We start from the raw sequence: 25727 nt of genomic DNA, 5'->3' as shown, positions 1-25727 counted from the left end.
CCAAGATCAAAACAGATATTGACCCTACGTGTGATCGGTGCAGGCAGGCTCCTGCCACACTGCTGCACATGTTTTGGTTGTGCCCTAAGCTACACAGTTTTTGGCAGTCCATCTTTGAGGCATTCTCTGGAATATGTGGAAAAACAGTACACCCATCTCCTCTGATTTCATTGTTTGGTGTGGCTCCGGTGGATGCCACTTTTTCTGGGGGCCACCTGAGCATGATGGCCTTCTGCTCTAATAAAAAGATTAATGCTAGGCTTAATTAACTTACATCTGCAATTAGTAACCTTGATCAAAGATGTGCCCTGAACCCTTCTCCAGAACTACTTAAGCAGTGTTGGGATTTGCAAGCAGAATTTGATCTCATTTCAGCTAAAGAGGCAGAGCGCTTGTTACTATGCAGTCGTGGCTCATATTACGAACATGGCTACAAGGCAAGTCGTTTACTGGCACATCAGTTACGACGACAGGCCACTTCCCATTTGATACCTAGTATTAAAAACACTTATGACACTATAACTACAGATCCTTTGGAAATTAATGCTACTTTTAAATCATTTTTACTCTTCATTATATAAATCTGTATTTCCTACCGACAACACTAAAATGAACACATTTGTTCAGAACCTTTCAAACCCTGTCACTGACGCTAATACTGCCAGAAAACTGGACTTACCACTCTCCCTTGAAGAAGTCTCAAATGCAATTAAAGCTATGCAATCTAACAAAGCCCCAGGCCCTGATGGGTTTCCGATCAAATTTCTCAAAACATTTATTGGTAAATTGGCACCACTACTTTTATCTGTATTAAATGAATCCATTGAAAATGGTTCATTTCCACCAACTTTGACACAAGCCACCATTGTTCTTAAAAGGGATAAAGATCCAACCTCCTGTGGTTCCTACAGACCATTATCTCTACTTAATGCTGATGTAAAGGTGTTGGCTAAAGTAATACCATCCCGTTTAGAGAATGTGCTTCCTCATATTATATCTGAAGAGCAAAATGGTTTTATAAAGAGACGTCAATTGTACTTTGATACCCGTACACTTTTCAATATAATTTATTCAAAACATTTGGCTGAACTTCCTGAACTTGTGATTTCTTTAGATGCTGAAAAGGCATTTGATAGGGTTGAGTGGGAGTACTTGTTTGTAGTTTTAAAGAAATTCAGATTTGGTGATAAATGTATTTCTTGGATTCTCCTCCTCTATTCGTCCCCTAAATCCAGTGTCCATACTAATGATGTTTATTCTGATTATTTTGCTCTTGGACGTGGAAGTCGCCAAGGTTGTCCTTTGTCACCTTTGCTTTTTGCTATCGCTATCGAGCCTCTGTCTATTACATTAAGATCTTCCCCCTTATTCAAAGGAATCATCCGCAATGGAATTGAATATAAATTATCGCTGTATGCAGATAATTTGTTATTGTATATAACCGATCCTATGCTTCCTATTCCTGCTGTTTGAAGTATTTTGGAGAACTTCAGCTATTTTTCAGGTCATAAATTAAATTTGGCTAAAAGTGAGTGTTTTCCCATTAATACTGCTGCATGTCATCTTCAACAGTCTGATTTACCGTTGTAATTTAGTCCATCAGGGTTTAAATACTTAAGTATTAACGTGACCTGTTCTTTATCTAGCCTTGCATGTGCTAATTTCACTCCCCTATCTCAAAGATTATATCCAATATTCAAAGATGGGGTAACCTCCCCCTTTCATTAATTGGCAGGATCAATGTCGTTAAAATGAATATTTTACCCAAATTTCTTTTTTTATTCCAGTCAATTCCTCTTTTTCTGCCCAAACATTTCTTTGACTCACTGGATAAGATAATTTGTTCTTTTATTTGGGGTGGGAAATCACCTAGGGTTCGTAAAACTTTACTGCAGAGATGCAGACTTAGTGGAGGACTTGCATTACCTAATTTTCTAACTTACTATCGGGCTGCTCACATCCATAAACTTTGCTACTGGTTAAATTCTCCTGATGCTCTTGGTGTAAATTGGAACTATCATCCTGGGGGATCTTCTATACCTGCTCTACTTTATTCCTCTTTACCTACAAAACCCTCTCTATAAACTGATAATCAAGTGGGTCTTAACACACTCAAGATCTGGTATCAATTTAGACGACATTTAAAATTTGTAGCTGCAATCTTTCTTGGGTCCGTTAAATAACAACCATCTATTTCTTCTATCACTTTCGGACTTGACATTTTCAGTGTGGTATGACAAGGGTATTACACAATTTAAACATTTGTATGTAGATGGTGTCTTTGATAGTTTTTGCCAATTTATCATCTCTCTATGGCCTCCCTGTTACTCATCCTTTTCACTATTTTCAGACCCGCAATTTTGTCACTAAGTGTTTTCCTAATTTCCCCTCTTTACCTCCAGAACAGCGATGGGAAACCACCGTATCATTTGTTCCTCATCACAGAGGAATCATCTCAAAGTTGTATGATATTATTTTGGCTTTTAGCAATCACTCATGTGCTAAATTTAAGTGTACATGGGAAGAGGAATGGGAATGCAATGGGGGGGTTGTTCACTTTGATTAAAAAAAAAGGGAAAAAAAAGGTACAGTGTATCTCTGTGATCGGACGTATCGTATCGTACTTTTTTCAATAAAAATATTTTGAAAAAACAAAAACAAAAGATCCATTTCTCTCAAATATTGTTCACAAATGTGTCTAAATCTGTTAATGAGCACTTCTCCTCTGCTGATAACCCATCCCACCTCACAGGTGTGACATATCAAGATGCTGATAAGACAGCATGAATATTGCACAGGTGTGCCTCAGGCTGTCACAATAAAAGGCCACTCTAAAATGTACAGCTTTTCTTTATTGGGGGGTCAGAGAACCAGTCAGTATCTGGTGTGACCACCATTTGCGTCACATCTCCTTCACATAAGAGTTGATCAGGTTGTTGATTGTGGCCTGTGGAATGTTGGTCCACTCCTCTTCAATGGCTGTGCCAAGTTGCTGGATATTGGCAGGAACTGGCACACGCTGTCGTATACGTATCATATACGTGTCCTGAACAATATCTGAGAGAAATTGATCTTTTGCGTATATAGAAAAAGTTCAGCTCATGAAAAAAGTGTTGCGTTTATATTTTTGTTCAGTGTATAAACACTTTTCCACCTGTCTAAACCAGGTCTTGGTCTTAAATCACTGAGTCAGGTCTCAGGCTGTCTAAACTGGCTCTAATCAGATCAACATCCTAGTAATGAAATTAAGAAAGTTTAAGTCCTGGAGTCCTGATCCAAGACTTGCTTCAGGTCCTGGTCTAGTTCCAGGTACCTGCCCTGGTCCCGATCCTTACCCTGACGAACTGCTGCAGTCTTCGGTCTCGAGTTAAAACTTCTTTGTAGAGTTTCACAGCTTTCGGGTGTCGACTGCAGAACTCAGAGTAAAGTTTCTTCATGTCGTCTGCAGACTGACCGGAAAACTACACACACACACACACACACACAACATAGATTTTAGTTGTTGTTACAATGCTGCTGGGTCTGAAACACTGTCCAACCAGACATTGTTTCAGACCAACTACTCCCCCCTCATAACAGCATCACTCCTTGATGTCAGTAACCCCCCAAGCAAATCAGTGTTCCCTGTTACACCACAAATACTGATCAGGAATGACCCGAGATGTGACAAAGAGCTCAAGGTGTCAACCTGACCTCAAGATTCCCCAGAGCTCAGTCTGATCAAACATTTGTGCCAGAACAAGTCTGATGCATGGAGGCCTCTCCAGTCCTTCCAGAAAAATGCAGAGTTTTTTTGTGATTGTTGTGGGCAAAAATCCTTGATTATGCGGCACGTTTTCTTAAAAAATGCGATGGAATATGCAGGATATTTATGCAATTTTATGCTATGAAATTGTGGGAACTTGCAAAAATTGTGGTTTGATGAAAAAGAGAAAAAAAAGTGATTTCCCCCAACACCTTGTTCTCACTAGGCTACTACCTTAATGTAAAGAGTCATTTCTTATTACCTCCTATGATAAGCAGCATACTACATCACATAAAGTGCTGCGAATATTTTAAGTTCTCAGCTTGTTTTATTTCAGACCTTAATACAGAGTCCTGCACGGGATTTTGCAAACTCGCACCTGCCCATACCCGTCGTACTTAAAACCGCATCCGACCCGTTTCCCAACAGTAGCACAAATGACATTCCGCACCCGAGCCGACCGGCTAGAAATTGATACCGACGCCCGACCCGCACCCGAAGCAAAATTAGACTGACGCAATTTTTAAAAATGAAAGTAAGCCAGCGTGGGGAATGGGAGTTCTAGGAGGGCGCAAGCACGCATGAATGAGCTCATATGAAATATACATGCTTATCATTTTGAAATGCAGGCATATTTTTGTAGATGTGTCGCTAATGATTTTCTTGTTTTTGTTTTTTTGGTTTTTTTGCACGTGACGCCATGAAAATGACAATCGCAAAACCTGACCCGCGCTCTCTAGGCGTCCGACCCGATCCGCACCCGTGTCCGACACAGGACATTATTTTTCACCCGTTTCATCCAAATTGTACCCGCGGGTACCCAAACCCGTGCAGGACTCTGCCTTAACAAACACATGGCTCAAACTTACAAAACATTGATGAGTCAAACAAGTTCTGTAGCTTTACAAAAATGAATTAATAAAATATAACAAAAATAAAATGAGTGCTTCCTGTTTTACAGAGGTAGCTGTACAAAACAGACATCTTCTGTTAAAATAAGTGCTTCCAATGCACAAAGTGCAATCTCTTACTGTAAGGTAAATTTACATACTACTTATATACTTACAACTGTAAGGTTTTTTAAACTGATATGATTTTTTTGTTGGCAGATGAGACTGATTTTGCATTGACTTATGCGATCGCATAATCGCGTTTCCTGGAGGGACTGCCTCTCTGTCGGTCCGAGTTGGCTCTGACTCAATGAGGTGTGGATGCTGGACTCCTGGGAAATTCCAGTGGTGTCGGGCACCATGGCCTTGCAGTTCTGTGGTTTACATGGTGGGGCCTCGATGAATCAGAGCTGTTCTGCTGTTTCGGTTGCTGTCGGATTACAGCTGGATAAGCTACACTTGGTCGGCCCCTGCCAGCTAAAGGGGGCTAGCTAACTACAGCCACTAATGATTTGGTTTCCATGGGGCAGAGCCATGTTTCCAGTAAAATGAACCTGAGCTCCAACACAAAAATAAACTGCATTTATCCCATGTGCCAGTATCACTAAAGAAGGGAGAGGAGGAGCTGAACGTCTGACATACCAAGCACCGAGAGGAGAGTAGTCATCGCTAGCCACAAGGCTGGCTACCAGAACTGAATAGTATGTAAACAACTGAGGGATTGGCAATAAAGTGGCTAAAAAAGATAAAGTTATGTGACAGAGCAGAACAAGCTGAAGTTGAAGTGTAAAGCAGTAAATTAGACACTGGAGTAACGAATAAAACAAAGGCAGTGAAGGAAACACCACAACGCTTCCCTCAGCTCGTCGAGCACACCGACAGGTTCAACAGGTGAAAAGTGAACGTCCAGAGAGAAGAACTGTTTGCTGCGTCATGATGTTTGATTCAAAAGATAACCAGAGTTCTTTCTCTCAGTGATGTGACTCTAAGATGAGTCCAAATGTGAACATTCAGCTGGATCTTGTTGAGTCTTGATCCTGAGCATTACTAACTCAGTGATCACCTGCTCTGCCGTACCTGTCTGAGCAGCAGTTCTCCAATCCTGCGGACAGTGAAGTTGGTGGAGCTGCCCTCCATCAGACCCTCCTTCCTCCTGTTCAGCAGCTCTGACAGGAATCCTGAGTGCCACTCCAGCAGCTGGTCCAGACAGGGGAAGATGGTGTGAACCACTCCCGCCTCCAGCATCACCTCCTCCTGCATCCCCCGCCGGTACACCCCTTCCATGATCCGCAACGTCCGAACATGGTGAAACTCTGTCTGGATCAACTCTGAGAGACAGACAGGGGGAGACGGGTGAGAGAGAGACAGGACGGCAGACAGACAGAAAGACAGAGACGGGCAACAGGACTTCCTTAATCCAGGTTTAATGTTCATGATGATCTGTGGAAGTCAACGACATGAGTCCTCCTTAACAATTATAATAACAAGCAGAGCCACTGAATAAATTAATATATTTTCACAATAAAGGTGAAAAACACTTCCTCTGTCATATTCACAGTAGATCAGACGCTTCACATCGGATGAAACACTTTCAACTTATTAATTGTCCGTGTAAACAGTTCAGATCTCGGATCAGAATGAATTCTTTGAGTCGACTCCCAACGTCTGAAATCACCCATCAACATTTTCTATTTTCATTTATTTTGAATGTAAATCTATTTTTCGCATCAGTTTAACAGTTTGAGTGAACAATGTCCCTGAATGTCAGAATGTCTAGTTTTTGGTTTGTCCTCCTTCATGACTTCACAAAGCTTCTTGTGATGTCACAGGACTGCTTGTCTTTCTCAGTCTTCAGGTGAACCCACAAATTTGAATAGCTTTAAAGTCAGGTCACAGGTGACTGTGGAGGAGGTCAGGTGACTGTGGAGGTCAGTCCAGGACTCGTTGGTCTTCTCTGGTCTTCTCTGGTCTTCAGTAGTTGTGTTAAAGCTTTGAGGTGTGTCTGGGTTCATTATCCTGCTGCAGGATGAATCCTTCTCCACAAAGATCAAACCGGAGGGTGGAGCATGTCTCTGAAGGATTGAGTGGTTCTTGTCCTCTGTCAGGGTGAAGTCTGAAAACATGTTCCTCCACCATGTTTCACTGTGGTTTCATTCTGTAACCTGGTCATTCCTACACCTCTTGTCACTGACACTGATCAAGCTGTTTGTCTGTCTCTCAGTGAACTCAGTGTGATGCATTGATCTTCTGATAGTGTGATCACTTTGGTACAAATGATCCAGATTGTTCTGGAGTGTTCTGGAGATATGATGTGACTCTGAGAAACACCCTTTTCGATCAGAATAACAATTTGCCACACATATATATACATATATATATACATATATACATACATACATACATACATACACACACACACACACACACACACACACACACACATATATATATATATATATATATATAGTACTATATACTGTACTATATACATACTATAAAGTGTATGTATAGTACAGTATATGTAGTGTATAAACTGTATATATACTGTGTCCTGTATATATTAATATACCATATATGACGTCCTGTTGTTTGATGAGATCTTTATGAAGCGTCTGCAGGAAGTTTGGCTCCACAACAAGACTCCAGCTGTCGGCCTGAACACAGCTGCCCTCCACCTGCAGCTCCTCCAGCAGGGGGCTCCACCACCACTCACCTACAACACAACAACACAAGATTCACACAAAACATACACAAACACACACCAACAGAATACACACAACACACACAAAGACACACACACACAACACAACAGACTTTATGATGAGCTGCATGATCTAAAAAACATGCTCATATTCTTCATGATGACATTATTGATTTATTATTAATCCTAAATCTTCAGACCGTCATCAGTCAGAGACTCCATCGACAAAGTCCTGCTCCTGAAGTTCAACGACTCAGTAGACTGAGACAAAATCCTCCTGAGACCCACAGAGTCCTCCGTCATCCTGAGGAGAGACAGACAGGTGGGAGACAGATGGGTGAGAGACCCTGACAGTGTTTAGACAACCAATCAGGTGTTCACTCAGTCTCACCCTGCGATGTTATTGGTAGAGACACTCTTTGCAAGCGAGAGGCCGGAGCGAACCCGTCTGGAGCCGAGCAGAGACTGACGAAGACTGTCGGAAGGATAAATGGCTGAACTGGGACGCTCCTTCATCATTGGAGCTGAACACACAGAAGAAGAAATGAAACAAACATCAGGATCAAACTCAAAAGTGGGTCACGGACACGTCTTCACTGGGCAAAAGAAAAATGGTAAGAAAAAAATCCCGTCCTTTTATTTTGAAGGGGATTTTTTATGCAGGAGTGCTGTCTACTCACACTCCTTTACAGTAGGTGGCGATAACGCCTTGTAATGCTAATTGACACCCACCATTTTACAGAATAGAAAAAGACCTGCAAAGTTTGTTTTTAAATGCCACTTGAGCATGGAGAAACGACAGACAGGTAGAGAGACAGACAGGTAAAGAGACAGACAGACATGTTGGCTTACTTTTTGTACGTAGGGCAACGTTCTGCAGAGCTGAACTGTTTCTCACCAGCGTTAGCTTCTGTTGCTGTTGGAGGGAGACAGACAGGCAGTGAGACAAGTAGTTAATACAGACAGACAGACAGGTAATAAGAAAAGACAGTAAGACAGGTCTTACCTTCTGTTTCATCTTGGCACAGCTGGCCAGACTGTCTCTGCAGCGGTTGTGGATGGTGACATTACAGGCTGACAGACAGACAGACAGACAGACAGACAGACAGGTGAGTGGTTAGAAACATGTTGTTCGTTCTTTTGTTCTGTATTCATTTGTTTAATCGTGTTGTTAGGAGGGTTATTGTTGAGGTAAAAGTTGTTCCTCCCAGTGATTCTACTTATCCTCAGATCAGTAATTCAGTTGTAGAGTCTGGATCTATACATTCTGAATCTATACAATCTGGATCTATAGAGTGTGAATCTATACAGTCTGGGTCTATACAGTCGGAGTCTATACAGTCTGAGTCTATACATTCTGAATCTATACAATCTGGATCTATAGAGTGTGAATCTATACAGTCTGGGTCTATACAGTCGGAGTCTATACAGTCTGAGTCTATACAGTCTGGATCTATAGAGTGTGAATCTATACAGTCTGGGTCTATACAGTCGGAGTCTATACAGTCTGAGTCTATACAGTCTGAGTCTATACATTCTGAATCTATACAATCTGGATCTATACAGTGTGGATCTGTACAGTCTGGATCTACACAGTGTGGGTCTGTACAGTCTTAGTCTATACAGTCTGGGTCTATACAGTCTGAATCTATTAAATCTGGATCTATACAGTGTAAGTCTATACAGTCTGGATCTATAAAGTCTGAATCTATAAAGTCTGGATCTATACAGTTTTGATATATACAGTCTGGGTCTATACAGTCTGGGTCTATACAGTGTCAATCTATACAGTCTGGGTCTATACAGTCTGAGTCTATACAGTCTGGATCTATACAGTCTGAGTCTATACAGTCTGGGTCCATACAGTGTTAATCTATACATTCTGAGTCTATACAGTCTGGATCTATACAGTCTGAGTCTATACAGTCTGATTCTATACAGTCTGGATCTATACAGTCTGAGTCTATACAGTGTTAATCTATAAATTCTGGGTCTATACAGTATAGGTCTATACAGTCTGAGTCTATACAGTCTGGGTCCATACAGTGTGAATCTATACAGTGTTAATCTATAAATTCTGGGTCTATACAGTATAGGTCTATACAGTCTGAGTCTATACAGTCTGGGTCCATACAGTGTGAATCTATACAGTCTGGATCTATACAGTGTGGGTCTATACAGACTGAGTCCATACATTGTGAATCTATACAGTCTGGGTCCATACAGTGTGGGTCTATACAGTATAGGTCTATACAGCCTGAGTCTATACAGTCTGGATCCATACAGTCTGAATCTATACAGTGTTCATCTATATATTCTGGGTCTATACAGTGTGAATCTATACAGTCTGAGTCTATACAGTACGGATCTATACAGTCTGGGTCCATACAGTGTTAATCTATACATTCTGGATCTATACAGTCTCAGTCCATACAGTGTGAATATGTACATTCTGGGTCTATACAGTCTGGGTCTATACAGTATAGGCCTATACAGTCTGGTCTATACAGTCTCAGTCCATACAGTGTGAATATGTACATTCTGGGTCTATACAGTCTGGGTCTATACAGTATAGGCCTATACAGTCTGAGTCTATACAGTCTGGATCTACACAGTCTGGGTCCATACAGTGTGAATCTATCCATTCTGGGTATATACAGTCTGGGTCTATGCAGTATAGGTCTATACAGTCTGGGTCCATACAGTGTGAATCTATACATTCTGGATCTATACAGTCTGAATCTATACATTCTAGGTCTATACAGTCTGGTCTATACAGTCTGGGTCTATGAATCCCACCACAGTCGCATTGGGTTGCCTATCAGTCGATTGATTACCCACCTGGATGATCAGACCTGATATTCAACATTGATTTAATATTGGATGTGTTTTGTATATTGATAAGAACATGTGGCGGCTGTGGCTGTGGGGCGGAGCCAGCTACTTGTTATTGGACGGTCGCTGGTCGGCTCCTTGTGTGTCAGCTGCCACCATCAGAGTGTGAATGTACATATGAAGTCGATTTACTATGAACTAAAAGTTATCAAATAAATGTAGTGGAGTAAAAAGTACAAGTCTGGTGAAGTACCGTAACTGAGTAAATGTAATTAGTTACATTCTATCATTGAGAATCAGTTACACACACACACACACACACACACACACACATTCAGACACATGTGTCCCCGCAGCCCAGTTCTCAGGGTTCATCCAAAGCAGCCAATCACAATGTAGGACAAGAGTCTCTCTCTCTTTCTTTCTCTCTCTCTCTCTCTCTCTCTCTCTCTCACTCACTCACACACACACACACACACACACACACACACACACACACACACACACACACACTCACTCACAATAGTTTGATCGTGTGTGTGTGTGTTAATCTGAAGAGGTACATCTGTTCATTGTGAGGATGGATTAACACACCATCTGCCACACACACACACACAAACACACACTTGTGTGTTAACACTCATATTGTTTTGTTTCTTTCATGTTGATTTATGGAAAACAATTTCTACAGATAATATCGTACAGACCATATATGTTGTGTATACGTTGTGTATATTAAACAAGTGTATGTTGTGTATATTATACATGTGTATGTTGTAGCGATGTCCCGATCCGAACACGTGGTTTCAGACTCGATCGGAATAAGACGTTACATCCCAATTAGGAATATATATATATATATATATCTATATATATATATATATATATATATCTATATATCTATATATATATATATATATATATATCTATCTATCTATCTATCTATCTATCTATCTATATATATATATATATATATATATATATATATATAGGTAAACATAATGACCGGCCACCGCTGTCAATGTTTTTTGTGCCTCTGATTCATGTCTTCATAGCCCTTTTTACACAGCGTCTCCGCCTTATCTCCAGAGCGGTGGTTCGCCAATTCTCCGATGGTGATTCACACAGAGCGAAGCATCTCCGCCATTCCGCCGTGTAATTCAAACAGAAAGCCGGCGCAGCAGCTCCTAAAGAGGCGTGATGGTACACGTCATGTTGATACACGTCATGTTGATGACGTCGGTGTTTCCCAGGTGTTCCCCTGTCAATCTAAACCTGCGGACAGTTAATAATCATATGGATGCTGTTATGATGTGCAGTGATTGAGATCCTGACCCACCAAACATCCTGGAAAGTGACAAAGTAACATTCTAAATTACATAACATAATCACCATCAGTAAACAGGACGCTGTCTGACTCTCTCGCAGGGATGGAGGCTGTTTTCTGGGGGAAAGTTCCCTGAAGTCTTGGTCAGGAGGGCTGACACGGTTGCTGTGATTTATTTTCATCACAAACAGGACACTTCTCCACGTACAGCTGTGGTATTTGTTTTCCTCATATAAGTTGCTAAAGACAGTTACAGTTACTACGTTACTGTTGTTCGGTCCTGTAACGTTGCTTTGTGGGACATTTCTCTGTATTTAGTTGAGTGAAGGACCTGTGCAGTTATCAGACTGTCAGACCGACACGCCCTCGCTCCGCACCTCCGGATTATCCGTTCACACTGGGACGGCTCACCAATAATGCGGCCCTGATACTACCTCCAGAGGCGGATCAGCGCCGGAGCTAAATTTCCCCCCTCTCCACATCTAAAACTTTCACACAGAGGAGGGTGCAGAGAATTGGCGCAGGATCCCCGCATGCAAACAGCAGTGTGAACGGGGCTCATGTCACTCCGCAAGTAGTCCATTCATTTGTCATGATGGAACTTCATTGAAAGCAGAGCTCCACCAAAGAGCCTGCAGTCGTTGTGGAAGGTTATCTGATGTGTCAGTGATTCTCCTGTATGCATTCTGCTGCTGGATTTTCAGCGCCACCGCAAAAAAAAAGTTTTTTGTAGGTTTAATATCACGGAGGGCGAATGGTGAATTTAAGTTGCACACAGTGAAAGCACTTCTCTCTAAGTTATCTTTAAATCAATTATTATTGTCATTACTGCTATTTGTATCATTTCTACAAGTCACTGTTTAAGTTGAGTGACTGAAATCCTCGTCATCCTATTCAAAGGCTGCAGCAGGCGACTCATTGAACCGGGGTGAAGTTAGTTTCAGGTTGGATATTCGGTGGATATTCACTCGGGTCCAGCTGAGACTTTACTGCCATCATTGCCAGGATACACTACTACCAGGTGAAAGAGCTTGTGCTACGGCTTGCAAGAGAGAAAGCTCCTCTACAATATGATGGACGCCCGGTATACATTTTCCCGGATCTCACTTCGGCCACGGTGAAGAAACGTCAGGCTTTTCAAGCTATCAGGGAGAAATGCAGGGCCAAGTCTATCCGCTGCGGATTCCGACACCCAGCACGGTTTGTGGTCACGGTCAACAACAACACCGGCATCTTCAGCACCCGGGCCGAAGCCGAGAAATTCCTGTGCCGCGAGGTTGAGGGATGGGACGTGGCCGCCAGCGCAGATGCAAACCCAGGGATGGACTGATATTCTGGACATGTTACGTGATAAATGCTGCCACACTAAAGGATGGTGTAAGTTAACGCTGTTCAACAAAGACTGCCAGTTCATTCAGTTGGGTGAGGACTAATCAGTTTTATTTTCATCTTAATGTTTATCTGTGAAGCGGGGTGTCTCGTCTCCCCTGTTTGGAGAGAGGTAGATAGTTACACCGCTAGCCTGGGCCACCTGCTGGTTCCCAAGTCTAGCTTTAACTCAAAGTTAGGGGTATGGAAGCATTGCTCCTGTGTTTATAGGGATGGTTTCTGTGTTTGTTATGGGGCGTTTTTTCAGCACATCTGTCAGTTTGAATCTATTGAGTATGCTGGGCCACAGACATGGCAAATGTTTTCTTTTTATATGTACAATAGATATTTTCTCTGTTAGCTGACCTACATGGACACAGCAATGGTAAAATTAAAATAACTAGCTGGAATGTAAGAGGGATGAATAGCCCTCTGAAGAGAGGGAAGGTGTATGCACACTTACGGTCACTTAAATCGGACATATATTTTCTTCAGGAGACGCACATAGGGCTGCAGCTATCGATTCTTTTTGTAATCGATTAATCTAGCACTTTATCGATCGATTAATCGAGTAATCGGATAATTTCTTTACCGCGTTTTTAAACAACCAAAACAAATAATGCATAACGAAAATGATGTGGCTGTAAAATGATCAAGCATTTCTCAAAAAAACAGAGGTATTCATTCCAACTCCAACATTTGGCTCCAAAACTAAGCCCATTTATTAAGTGCCAGTGCCAATAATTAAACAACAATACAGTTAAATCAACTTACTGTAAAACATGTATAACATGTAAAACTGTGAATACAAACTTAAATAGTAAAGGCCATTTGGCCTTGGTTTTGTTTTCTTAATACAACATAAAAAAAAGGATTGCATCTTCTGCAAATTACCCACCTGAGAACAAAGAATGAATATAAAATATCAAGCCAAACAGGTACACAATGTGTACAATTTATAAAAAATAAATGCAAATAAAACAATTATAAACAAATAAAATAAATAATTATAAATAAGACTTTTTCAGTCTTCAGTCCCCAAATCCATGATAACCACACTAATCCGCCAATCACAAGGAGGCAAATACACTGTGTGGGAAGACTAGGGTCCTACCTACTCCACATTATACGTGTCCTCCTGGAACTGAAACTTATCCTGAACTGTCAGGAATCATTTCAAAGTGACACAGACACATTGGATTAGCCGGTGGAGGCGGTGTAATGCACTCAAACAGAGTTTATAATCACAAAACAGCCAATGTAGCACGTAATTCATGATCATGTCTGTATAAAGTGATTTTTATTTTTGCTCTTCTTCGGCGGCTGTTTCAGTGAGTTTTGGGCGCAGAGTGATGAGACGTATACCGTTGAAATTTGTAGAGTCCCAGCTTTCATATGACATGCTGTATGTAGCGTTAGCATAAAGTAGCATAAAGTAGCGTAATCGCTAACGCCGATTTTTCTGACATGCGCCAATAGCGTGTTTTTTCTACGTGCTCCTTTAGTTGCTTGGTGTCTGAATTGAGTTCCAATTAGGTGAAAATGATTATCATGAGCGTTTAGCCGAGCTTCTTCCCGTTAAGTTGGTGCACTGCATTAATATGTTGCTACATGGTTAGGATGCTCTTATAAGGTGTATAATGCAACATGCGCAGCTCGGGTTGAAGAGGTTAAAAACATCAAAGCTAAACATCATATCTAGTCAAACCGCATCACGACATCACTACAAATACAGAGCTAAATTGTGCCAGCCAGCTAAATTCAACATGTATGACGCGCTGGTGTGCTTCCTGAACAACGGTCCGTGTGGAACAATCAGATCCCTGCGCGTATAGTGCGCGTCATAGGAATTTAACGAGGCTTCGAGGCAGAGTTATTGCCGCGAGGATTTTTTATAATCGAGTTAATCGAGTAACTCGATGAATCGTTTCAGCCCTAGACGCACATTAAAAAAACGGCAGCAAAAATACTTTGTCCCTCTTGGGCTTCACAGGTCTATCAGTCAAACTTCAGTACAAAATCAAGAGGTGTTGCGATTATGATAAGAAAAAATATACCATTTATTCACTCCCAAACGATCTCAGACCAGAGGGGCAGGTATGTGATAGTTAGTGGGACTCTGAACTCCATACCATTAATATTGGTAAATGTATATGGGCCCAATTTTGATGACCCGCTTTTTTTCCAGAATCTTTACAACGCTTTGCCAAATTTGTCGGATTCAAATATAATCATGGGTGGCGATTTTAACTACGTTTTAGATCCTGTTCTTGATCGTCAGCACTCACAGAGGAGTATATTTAGAAACAGCGGTACACTCAACAGTCTTATGCAGTCTTACAATTTGGTGGATATCTGGAGGCTTCTCCACCCCACCACGAAGGATTTTTCTTATTTTTCCACAGTACATAAATCCTACTCTAGGATTGATTTCTTTTTGATGGACTCTAAGCTGCTACAGTCAGTTGTTGATTGCACTTACCACAATATACTAATATCAGATGATGCCCCTGTCTCCCTAAGTCTTGACTTGAACCATAAGAGGAGTGAACATAACTGGCGTTTGAATAATACACTTTTAAAAGATGAAGAATTTTGTACCTATCTTTCTGGTAAAATAGATCTCTATTTAAGTACCAATGATACTGGCGATGTGGATGATTCCACTCTGTGGGAGGCCATGAAGGCTGTCCTTAGAGGCCATATAATATCGTATGAGGCAGCAGCGAAAAAAAAATCTAAGGAAAGACTAACTGAAATTGATGATCAACTGACCAAGTTAGAATCTTCATACAAAACTGAACCTAAAACGGAAGTACTTCATAAAACAACTGCTCTACGGTATGAATATAATTCTAAAATGTCAAAAAACATATCAAAATTGTTAGTACAAGTTAGACAGAGATATTTTGAGCTTGGCGACAAGCCTCACAGGCTATTAGCCCACCAGCTGAGACAAATGCAGGCTACCAGAGCCATACATTGTATCAGATCTGAGAGAGGCACCTTACATACGGACCCGGTAAAAATTAATGAATATTTTGCAGATTTTTATGGTAATGTCTACCGGTCACAGGGCAACCTAGACTTTCAAGCTCTTGAAACATCTTTTGAGAATCTGGATTTACCCAAATTATCGTTGGACTCGGTTGATCTGCTAGATCAAGATATTAATCTGGATGAGATGACCCAGGTTATCTCTTCCTTCCCCAATAACAAGGCACCAGGCCCAGATGGCTTTAACGTAGAATTTTTCAAAAAATTTGGTTCTAAGTTGTCACCTCTGCTCTTACGCATGTTCAACCATACGATGCTCACCTCGGGTCTGCCACCCACCTTATATAAAGCTAATCCCAAAGCCTGTCCGTGACCCCCAGATGGTATCATCATATCGCCCAATTTCATTATTATCCATTGAAACTAAAATTCTCGAAAAATTCTGGCCAACAGACTTAAAAAATGCATATGCTCCATCGTACATCCAGATCAAACCGGCTTTATGCCTGGTAGACACATGTATTTCAATCTACGCCGCCTGTTTAACATTTTATATGCCAAGCATCCAGGAGAGGCGGTTGTTATTTCACTAGATGCACAACGTGCGTTTGATCAAGTAGAGTGGCCCTACATGATGTCTGTGTTAAAAAAAATTGGATTTGGACCCTCCTTCATAAATGGATTGAAATAATTTATTCGCGACCGTCCGCATCAGTTATCACTGATCAGAATATCTCCCCTCCATTCGCAGTTCACCGTGAGACCCGCCAAGGCTGCCCCCTCTCCCCCTTTTTGTTAGCGATTATCATTGAACCACTTGCTGCTAGTATCAGACAGAGCTCTTTAATCTCTCCCATCGACATGTTTGGTTATAAACATTATCTTTCGCTCTATGCGGACGACATTCTCTTGTACATTTCCCAGCCGCAAGTATCAATACCTCCTCTCCTGACTCTCATTGATAAGTTTGGCAGTCTGTCAGGATTCTCTGTCAACTGGGAGAAAAGCGAACTAATGCCAATCTCTGCAACAGTTAACAGGGCATATCTGCAATCCATTCCATTTAAGAAATCCTACAAAACTTTTACATATCTAGGAGTAACCATCACTAAAAATCCAAATGATCTCCTCTGACTAAACTGGCAAAGCAAAATTGAGCAAGCCAAATCCAATATTGAGTTTTGGAAAACTCTCCCAATATCCATGGTCGGGATGATGAACGCAATCAAGATGATTATATTGCCCCGCTTTCTCCATCTTTTCCTATCCATTCCATGTTCTATTGCGCAATCATACTTCAAGCAGTTAGACTCGATTATTATACCTTTCATTTGGAGCTATAAAACAGTTAGAATCTCTAAAAAACAGCGATCTAAACCAAAGGATATGGGAGGTTTTGCTTTACCGAATTCTAAGTTGTATTATTGGGCTGCACACTTAGGTATTCTTGCATGGTGGAAGAAGGGCCCTCCATCTGAGGCAGATTCCTGCCCTGCATGGTTGTGTATGGAACGAATGTTTTGCAAAAGAACTTCATTATCTGCTCTTCTTAACAGTCCCACAGCTGTTAAAAAGACATGCTTTAACAACAGTTTCCTAATTGGCAACACCATAAGAATCTGGAAGCAGATAAAACACTACATCGAGGCCCCAAAAACCTACTTGGACACCCCAATATGTAAAAACCATTCGTTTTTAACAAGCCTGACTGATAGTATATTCCTCCACTGGATGCGGAAAGGCATTTGCAACATAGGTGATTTATATATTAACGGCATTTTTGCCTCATATCCACAACTTGTAGCTAAGTATGACATTCCTAAATCTGGCCTTTTTCGATTCTTTCAAATTCGAAATTATGTCAGGACATATTTACCCAACTTTGAAACCCTGGTGGAGCATGAGGCCCTTGAGGCAATAAATAAATTTGACCCTGCCGCTAAAGGGGCTGTTTCGTTCTTTTACCGGATCTTGCACAACAATACTCCATTGAACACAGCGAGTCTTAGACAAGCATGGACGGATGAGCTGAATACAGAGCTGGGAGATGATGTATGGGATGAATGTTTAAAAAGTGTAAATGATTGCTCTGTGAATGTCAGGCATTGCCTTATACAGTTTAAGACATTACATAGGCTCTATTACTCTAGAGAAAAACTGCACAGTTTCTTTCCTGATGTTTCACGCATTTGCAACAAATGTAAATCTATGACTGGTAATCTGGCACATTGTTTTTGGTTATGCAGTAGGCTGTATACATACTGGAAAAGTATTTTTCATTGCTTCTCTATGGCTTATGGGAAATGTTGGGAGCCTGATCCACTTGTAGCCATTCTTGGGGAAACTACCCCTTTATCTTCCGCCAATAAATTTGAGAAAAAGGCTATCATATTTGGTACTGTGATTGCGAAGAAGCTAATCCTCCGTACGTGGAAGTCAGACACTGCACCCACGTACGATCTGTGGTTGAGAGAAATGACAAATATGCTTCACCTGGAAAGACTGAGACTTTATAATGAAGACAAGGGAGACACGTTTCATAGGATGTGGGACCCGATACTGCAACTGTTTCAAGGAAAGGACTAATGTGCCGATCACTGTGAAACACCTTACTGTGTGTATCTCTCATTTTACTTTTCACCTTGTACATTTTTTTTTCTTTTCTTTCCTCTTAAATCTGTATGTCTATTTTACTGTCATAAATGTGGCCCCTGTTGTTGTTGTTGTTATTATTTCTTACTTATGATGTGCTGATCCTGTTCATGTTTTCTGTTTTTTTCTGCTAGTTTCGGGGTGGGAGAGGGAGGGTCTTTTTCTTTTTTTTTTTCTTTTACTTCTTTCTCTCTTTCTCTCTCCTTTATCTGATTGTCGTGTGTTCTTGTTTCAATTTGAAAAACAATAAACATATATTTAAAAAAAAAAAAACTATAATAATCTATAAAAATAATGGTAAAAAAAGTTCTTTGTATGTGTGTGTGTGCAAGGTTTCCTCTACATGTAATTGATTGTGGCGCACCGCCACGGCAAAATAAAAGCTGCCACACCTGCAGAATAATGGGTTTTTTTAAAACCTTGTTTTTATGTTGTTTTATGTTTATATTAATGTAAATTATTGTATGAAATGTGATTTTGGCACAAAACATGGTGTTTTTCATGAAGCCTACCCTTATTTTGAAAAACCAACACCGGAGTGACCACCTGCCTGTCTAGCTGCGGCGCGCGAAAGACGAAGAGAGTAGAGACAACAGTCCGACGTGGAGGGAGAGAAAAGGGTGAAAGAAAGGTACCTAAGCTAGGTTATATATTTTTATAGGCCTATATATACAGTTTTGTTCAAACCAGTGAAAATGACCCTAATGTATAGATGGATTAGGCTACAGAAAAAATCCTGAGTGGGGATAAATGTGTTACTGATTGGTTAATACAGGATACGCATTATTTCTATCATTATTTCAGAGAGATTCTTATTTTTATTTTATTTTTGTACCATTGACACTTGTTAAAGAGAGATTACTTTAGGCCTAATAAAGCATGTCGAGTCTTTGGTTATACAGTAGAGAGAGATATTATTTTGTTGTAGATTAATTTTTAACTGTAAAACTTAATTTTCTATTGATAGAGGAAACCTGTTACGTTTCAGGTACACGTTTTGAACAGCACGACATAACGTTAGCTTAGGTAATGCCCAGGTCATTTTCAGATGAGTATATGAAACTATTTTCAAAAGAAGAGAAAGGTTCCAGAGGAAGAGAGTCAGGTAACCTTACATAAAGGAGAGGCTCAATGTTCTTGACTTATTGTGGTGATGTTATTACCTCAAGTCAATAGAAATGATAATGATGTGTACCATGATAAGTGTAATATTTAAATATTCCTAACATTACCTGCGTGGTATTTGTGATGTGAACGAATTTAACACTTCCCAATATTATATTAGATAAGAGCACAGGCAGAAGCAGTGCAGGAGGTGAGTGGAGGAGAGAAAAGAGGAGAGGCAGAGAAGGAGGTTGAGGTATTTAGTATAGACTAGTTTAGTTATTTAACTTATATCTTGAATTTGTTGTTGTTGTGTTTGTTGTTTTGGCCAAGTGATACTGCAAGATCCTGTTTTCAATTATTATTTTCAAGCCATGTACCGGAAACCCTATAGTAAATAATGTATTTAGAAAAACATTCAGTTTGAAATAGTCATAATTTCACATTTCAAAATTCATGTTGCTGTCGTCCTCGTCACCACCCCTCTTCCACTCGGGCAGACCTCCCCCACAGTTTAAAAAAATCCTGGAGGAAACCCTGGTGTGTATACGTTGTGTATATTATACATGTGTATGTTGTGTATACCTTGTGTATACATTGTGTATATTATACGTGTATTTTGTGTATAAGTTTTGTATATTATACGTGTGTATATTGTGTATAAATTGTGCATTACTTGTGTATACGTTGTGTATATTTTATGTATATTATACATGTGTATGTTGTGTATATGTTGTGTATATATTGTGTGTATGATACCTGGGCAGCTGAGCGCCTCCTTGGCCGTGATGCTCCTGTTGCAGGAGGAGCAGAGGGTGGTGGAGGACACGGTCAGGGAGGTGAACAGGTGACCGTTGCTGTGCCTGGCCTCCCTCTCTCGCGCCTCCTTCTCTCGCTGCTTCAGGCGCTCCTTCTCCTTGTTCTGAACACACACACACACACACACACACACACACACACACACGTGATGTCAGACAGATCAATCATCTTTATATCACAACTGATCAATTCTTTATATGATGCTGCCCCATCTTTACACTGATCAATCGGATCACAAAGTTTTTACTGTATCAGTCAATTATTGATTTTTTGATAACTTGTAAACTGATTAATAATCAAACTGTCACTCTGACCTGTCAGCACACCGGATTTCTTTACTTTATAGTGAACCCAACAACACTTGTACAAAGCTTCAGAGGTTCCTGAACACATCACAGCTGAGGAGGATTATATTGTTCTTATTCAAAAGCGAGACGAACAGCAGCCACCACTGTCAGTAGCAGCCTGTCTGCCTGCCTGCCTGCCTGTCTGTCTGCCTGCCTGCCTGCCTGCCTGCCTGCCTGTCTGTCTGTCTGCCTGCCTGCCTGCCTGCCTGCCTGCCTGCCTGCCTGCCTGCTTGCCTGCCTGCCTGTCTGCCTGTCTGTCTGCCTGCCTGCCTGTCTGCCTGCCTGTCTGCCTGTCTGTCTGCCTGTCTGCCTGCCTGCCTGCCTGCCTGTCTGCCTGTCTGTCTGCCTGCTTGCCTGTCTGCCTGAACTTCTCTTTTCTGTTTGACTGTTTTTGACATTAACTTCTGCTCTGGGAGGAGCAGGAAGGGGAAGTGTGTGTGTGTGTGTGTGTGTGTGTGTGTGTGTGTGTGTGTGTGTCCGTGTTCTGATGAAGATCGGTCATGTTGTCACATGTGACATCACTTCCTGTTGGAGTTACTGTGAGACTGCTGATGGACATTAAAGGCATCAGAAATCAACACATATGATAAAATATACAGAATGAAACATCTGAAGACAAACGATCAGTTGAACAGCTTCATCAATAAAAAACACTATTGATATTGATATTGTGTATGTATTGTATTGTATTGTGTCCTGACGTGGATAAAAACAGGTTCCAGGATCTGGTGACAGTCAGTGATCAGCTGATCAATAAAGAACTCAGTGATGGAGGGTAATAAAGAGACCTCTGTCTGACCGGGGGGGGGGGGGGGGAGTCATGGGACAGAGGGGGAGAGAGGGACGAGAGAGAAAAGAGACAGAAACCTGAATCCAGCATCCATCCAGAGTCCAACTGCAAATAAAGAAATCTCTGAGTCGGATCTGTTTCCCTTTGGGCAGCTGTAGCTCAGTGGGTAGAGCTGGTGGACTAGTGATTGGAAGGTCACTGGTACAAATCCCGGCTCTCCTGGGGCGGGACTGAGCTACATGTGGAAGTACCCTTGAGCAAGATACTGAACCCCAAAAGTGCTCCTGATGTGCAGTTGGCACCTGTGTGGCAGCCACTGCCATCAGTAAGGGTCCTGCAATGAGCTGGCGACTCATCCAGGGTGTACCCTGGCCTTCGCCCATCGAGTAAAACTGGATTTGGCCCCAGTAACCCCGCAACCCCTTAGGAGGTTGTGTTCAGTCTGAACACAAAGGAGGAAAAAAAACGGCAACATCCCCGCGACCCTCATGGATAAGCGGAAAGAAAACGGAACGGACACCTGACTGATGTTCAACACAAACTGGACCTACTGTCAGTCTGAACACAGACTGGATCCACTGTCAGTCTGAACCCAAACCGGATCTACTGTCACTCTGAACCCAAACTGGATCTACTGTCAGTCTGAACACAAACTGGATCCACTGTCAGTCTGAACACAAACTGGATCTACTGTCAGTCTGAACACAAACTGGATCCACTGTCAGTCTGAACCCAAACCGGATCTACTGTCACTCTGAACCCAAACTGGATCTACTGTCAGTCTGAACACAAACTGGATCCACTGTCAGTCTGAACCCAAACCGGATCTACTGTCAGTCTGAACCCAAACCGGATCTACTGTCACTCTGAACCCAAACCGGATCTACTGTCAGTCTGAACACAAACTGGATCCACTGTCAGTCTGAACCCAAACTGGATCTACTGTCAGTCTGAACACAAACTGGATCCACTGTCAGTCTGAACCCAAACCGGATCTACTGTCACTCTGAACCCAAACTGGATCCACTGTCAGTCTGAACACAAACTGGATCCACTGTCAGTCTGAACACAAATTGGATCTGCTGTCAATCTGAACACAAACTGGATCTACTGTCGGTCTGAACACAAACTGGATCTACTGTCGGTCTGAACACAAACTGGATCTGCTGTCGGTCTGAACACAAACTGGATCTACTGTCGGTCTGAACACAAACTGGATCTGCTGTCAATCTGAACACAAACTGGATCTACTGTCGGTCTGAACACTAACTGGATCTGCTGTCAATCTGAACACAAACTGGATCTACTGTCAATCTGAACACAAACTGGATCTGCTGTCGGTCTGAACACAAACTGGATCTACTGTCGGTCTGAACACAAACCGGATCCACTGTCAGTCTGAACCCAAACCGGATCTACTGTCACTCTGAACCCAAACTGGATCTACTGTCAGTCTGAACACAAACCGGATCCACTGTCAGTCTGAACCCAAACCGGATCTACTGTCACTCTGAACCCAAACCGGATCTACTGTCAGTCTGAACACAAACTGGATCCACTGTCAGTCTGAACCCAAACCGGATCTACTGTCAGTCTGAACACAAACCGGATCCACTGTCAGTCTGAACCCAAACCGGATCTACTGTCACTCTGAACCCAAACCGGATCTACTGTCAGTCTGAACACAAACTGGATCTGCTGTCAATCTGAACACAAACTGGATCTACTGTCACTCTGAACACAAACTGGATCTACTGTCAGTCTGAACACAAACTGGATCTGCTGTCGGTCTGAACACAAACTGGATCTACTGTCGGTCTGAACACAAACTGGATCTGCTGTCGGTCTGAACACAAACTGGATCTACTGTCGGTCTGAACACAAACTGGATCTGCTGTCAATCTGAACACAAACTGGATCTACTGTCGGTCTGAACACTAACTGGATCTGCTGTCAATCTGAACACAAACTGGATCTACTGTCAATCTGAACACAAACTGGATCCGCTGTCGGTCTGAACACAAATTGGATCCACTGTCGGTCTGAACACAAACTGGATCTACTGTCAATCTGAACACAAACTGGATCTGCTGTCGGTCTGAACACAAACTGGATCTGCTGTCGGTCTGAACACAAACTGGATCTGCTGTCGGTCTGAACACAAACTGGATCTGCTGTCAATCTGAACACAAACTGGATCCACTGTTGGTCTGAACACAAACTGGATCTACTGTCGGTCTGAACACAAACTGGATCTGCTGTCGGTCTGAACACAAACTGGATCTGCTGTCGGTCTGAACACAAACTGGATCTGCTGTCGGTCTGAACACAAACTGGATCCACTGTTAGTCTGAACACAAACTGGATCTACTGTCGGTCTTCATGTCTCTCCTCAGTCTCTCTGATGGCAGACAGATCTGGTTATTAATTAACTGTTGCTGGGTGGATTTAATCATGTTTCCTCATCACCATGGTAACAATGTTGACTGACAGTTTACAGTCAGTCACTACTTCCTGTTCAACAGTCAGCAGCTGAACAACACGTCTGATCATCAGAGAAACATCAGTGTCATGGAAAAAGACTAAAAACTAACAAAAACAATTAAAACTTGATAAAAATAAACGAATTATTTGTTTTTAGTTCCTCCAGCAGAGAGGAAGTCACATGACCAACAAACTGTCTGTCTGTCGGTCTGTCTCTCACACGTTTGTGTTATTGTTGCTGATGTTGATGTGTGTGTTCTTCAGAGTCTGAGGAACACACACTCGCTCAGTCATCACCATGGTAACACTGAAGACAACTGGACCAGGTCATCATCCTCCTCATCACGTCATGTAGCGTTAATATGATGTATCTATGACGAACAATCAGCTGATTTCAGACACAACACACTTTATAATCAAGTCTGTAGTTTACAGTCTGAGGTCAGAGGTCAAACATCCACCTTCAGTCCTGACCGACACTTCCTGTATGACCACACACACACACACACACACACACACACACACACACACACAGTGTCTCCCCTCCCCCCGCTCGTTTCCTCCTACAGGACAAAGCGGCCACGCTTCTGCTAACGGACTCACACTGAAACACACCGGAACACACTGAAAGTCCGTTTGTACACACCAACACACTCACCGACACACACACATTCTGTGTACAAGCACCGAACCGAGTTCAGTCTGAACGGAGAGAAAAAGTCCCGTTTCCCGTTTCTGAGCTGAACTTCACACACACACACACACACACACACACACACACAGCGGAACACACAGAAGACAAACACTCATCGATCGCTTATCAACCGTCCTTTAGAACTATCGATAACCCGTCCAGCCTGTGCAGTAACGGAACAGAACCGGGATACAGATGTATGTGCGCGCGCGCGCGTATGTGTGTGTGTGTGTGTGTGTGTGTGAAAGCGGAAAAACAAAGCGGAACAGACACAAAGTTCATCTGTTTCTCATCGATCACTTCCAACCCGTCTGATCACCTCCACATCATCGATTACTATCATTATCGATCCTTAAAGTCCGCGTGCACGCGCCCACGAGCCGTTTTCTTTCTGTTTCCCGGTGAACTCACCTTCAGGTTGATTTCTTTCATCCTGTCCTGTCTCCTGCTCTCCAGCAGCCGGGACATCCCAGATCAACAACCAAACCGATCACTGATCGATCCGCTGATCACACGATGATCTTTAATTAATAATCCGGAGGACTGTTGGGTTCTGGTCCCGGAGCAGTCCGCAGTGTGAGCCCGGGGGTCGGAGCCTCTCTGTGACGGACAGCTCCGCTCTCTACTTCTGGCCAATCACAGCTCGGCCCGCCGCTGCTGCGCTCAGCCTATCCGCTCACCGTACGCACTTCAAGGCCCGCCCATCGCATCTGTCAGGGAGCGCTTGTTTTTTTTAGGCCGGGACAGTGTCGTGGCGGTGTGGGTGGAGACAGTCTCTATGACAACGTGTCAACGTGTCACGTGACACGCAGCAGCCGATCAGAGCGCTGCGAGAGGTCACGTGACTGTCGAACACGAACGATCTGGACAGACCCCACCCCCGCCCCCCCCCCCCCCCCTCCCCGACACACACACACCTTCAGGCAGTACAGTATACAACGTGCTGCTGTGTGACGTGGAACCACCGAGCACCG

At 42.3% G+C, this 25727-nt stretch overlaps 1 protein-coding gene across 2 annotated transcripts in view; it reads right to left on the bottom strand.

The window, feature by feature from the left end:
* Positions 1-25367, bottom strand: part of arhgef2b (rho/rac guanine nucleotide exchange factor (GEF) 2b) — a 43634-nt gene extending 18267 nt beyond the window's left edge. For both annotated transcript variants that reach the window (XM_030417068.1, XM_030417069.1), the window contains exons 1-9: positions 25165-25367; positions 20379-20541; positions 8343-8410; positions 8189-8252; positions 7728-7860; positions 7537-7640; positions 7205-7348; positions 5713-5963; positions 3336-3461 (exon numbers count right to left, since the gene is read on the bottom strand). In XM_030417068.1, coding sequence (XP_030272928.1) covers positions 3336-3461; positions 5713-5963; positions 7205-7348; positions 7537-7640; positions 7728-7860; positions 8189-8252; positions 8343-8410; positions 20379-20541; positions 25165-25221 — 1110 coding nt within the window. In that variant the 5' untranslated portion in view covers positions 25222-25367. The remainder of the gene's footprint in view (positions 1-3335; positions 3462-5712; positions 5964-7204; positions 7349-7536; positions 7641-7727; positions 7861-8188; positions 8253-8342; positions 8411-20378; positions 20542-25164) is intronic.
* Positions 25368-25727: the final 360 nt, after the last annotated feature.

The sequence above is a fragment of the Sparus aurata genome, chromosome 5, assembly GCF_900880675.1.
Source record: "Sparus aurata chromosome 5, fSpaAur1.1, whole genome shotgun sequence".
NCBI classification, from domain to species: domain Eukaryota; kingdom Metazoa; phylum Chordata; class Actinopteri; order Spariformes; family Sparidae; genus Sparus; species Sparus aurata.
This window is presented reverse-complemented; position numbering and strand designations above follow the sequence as displayed.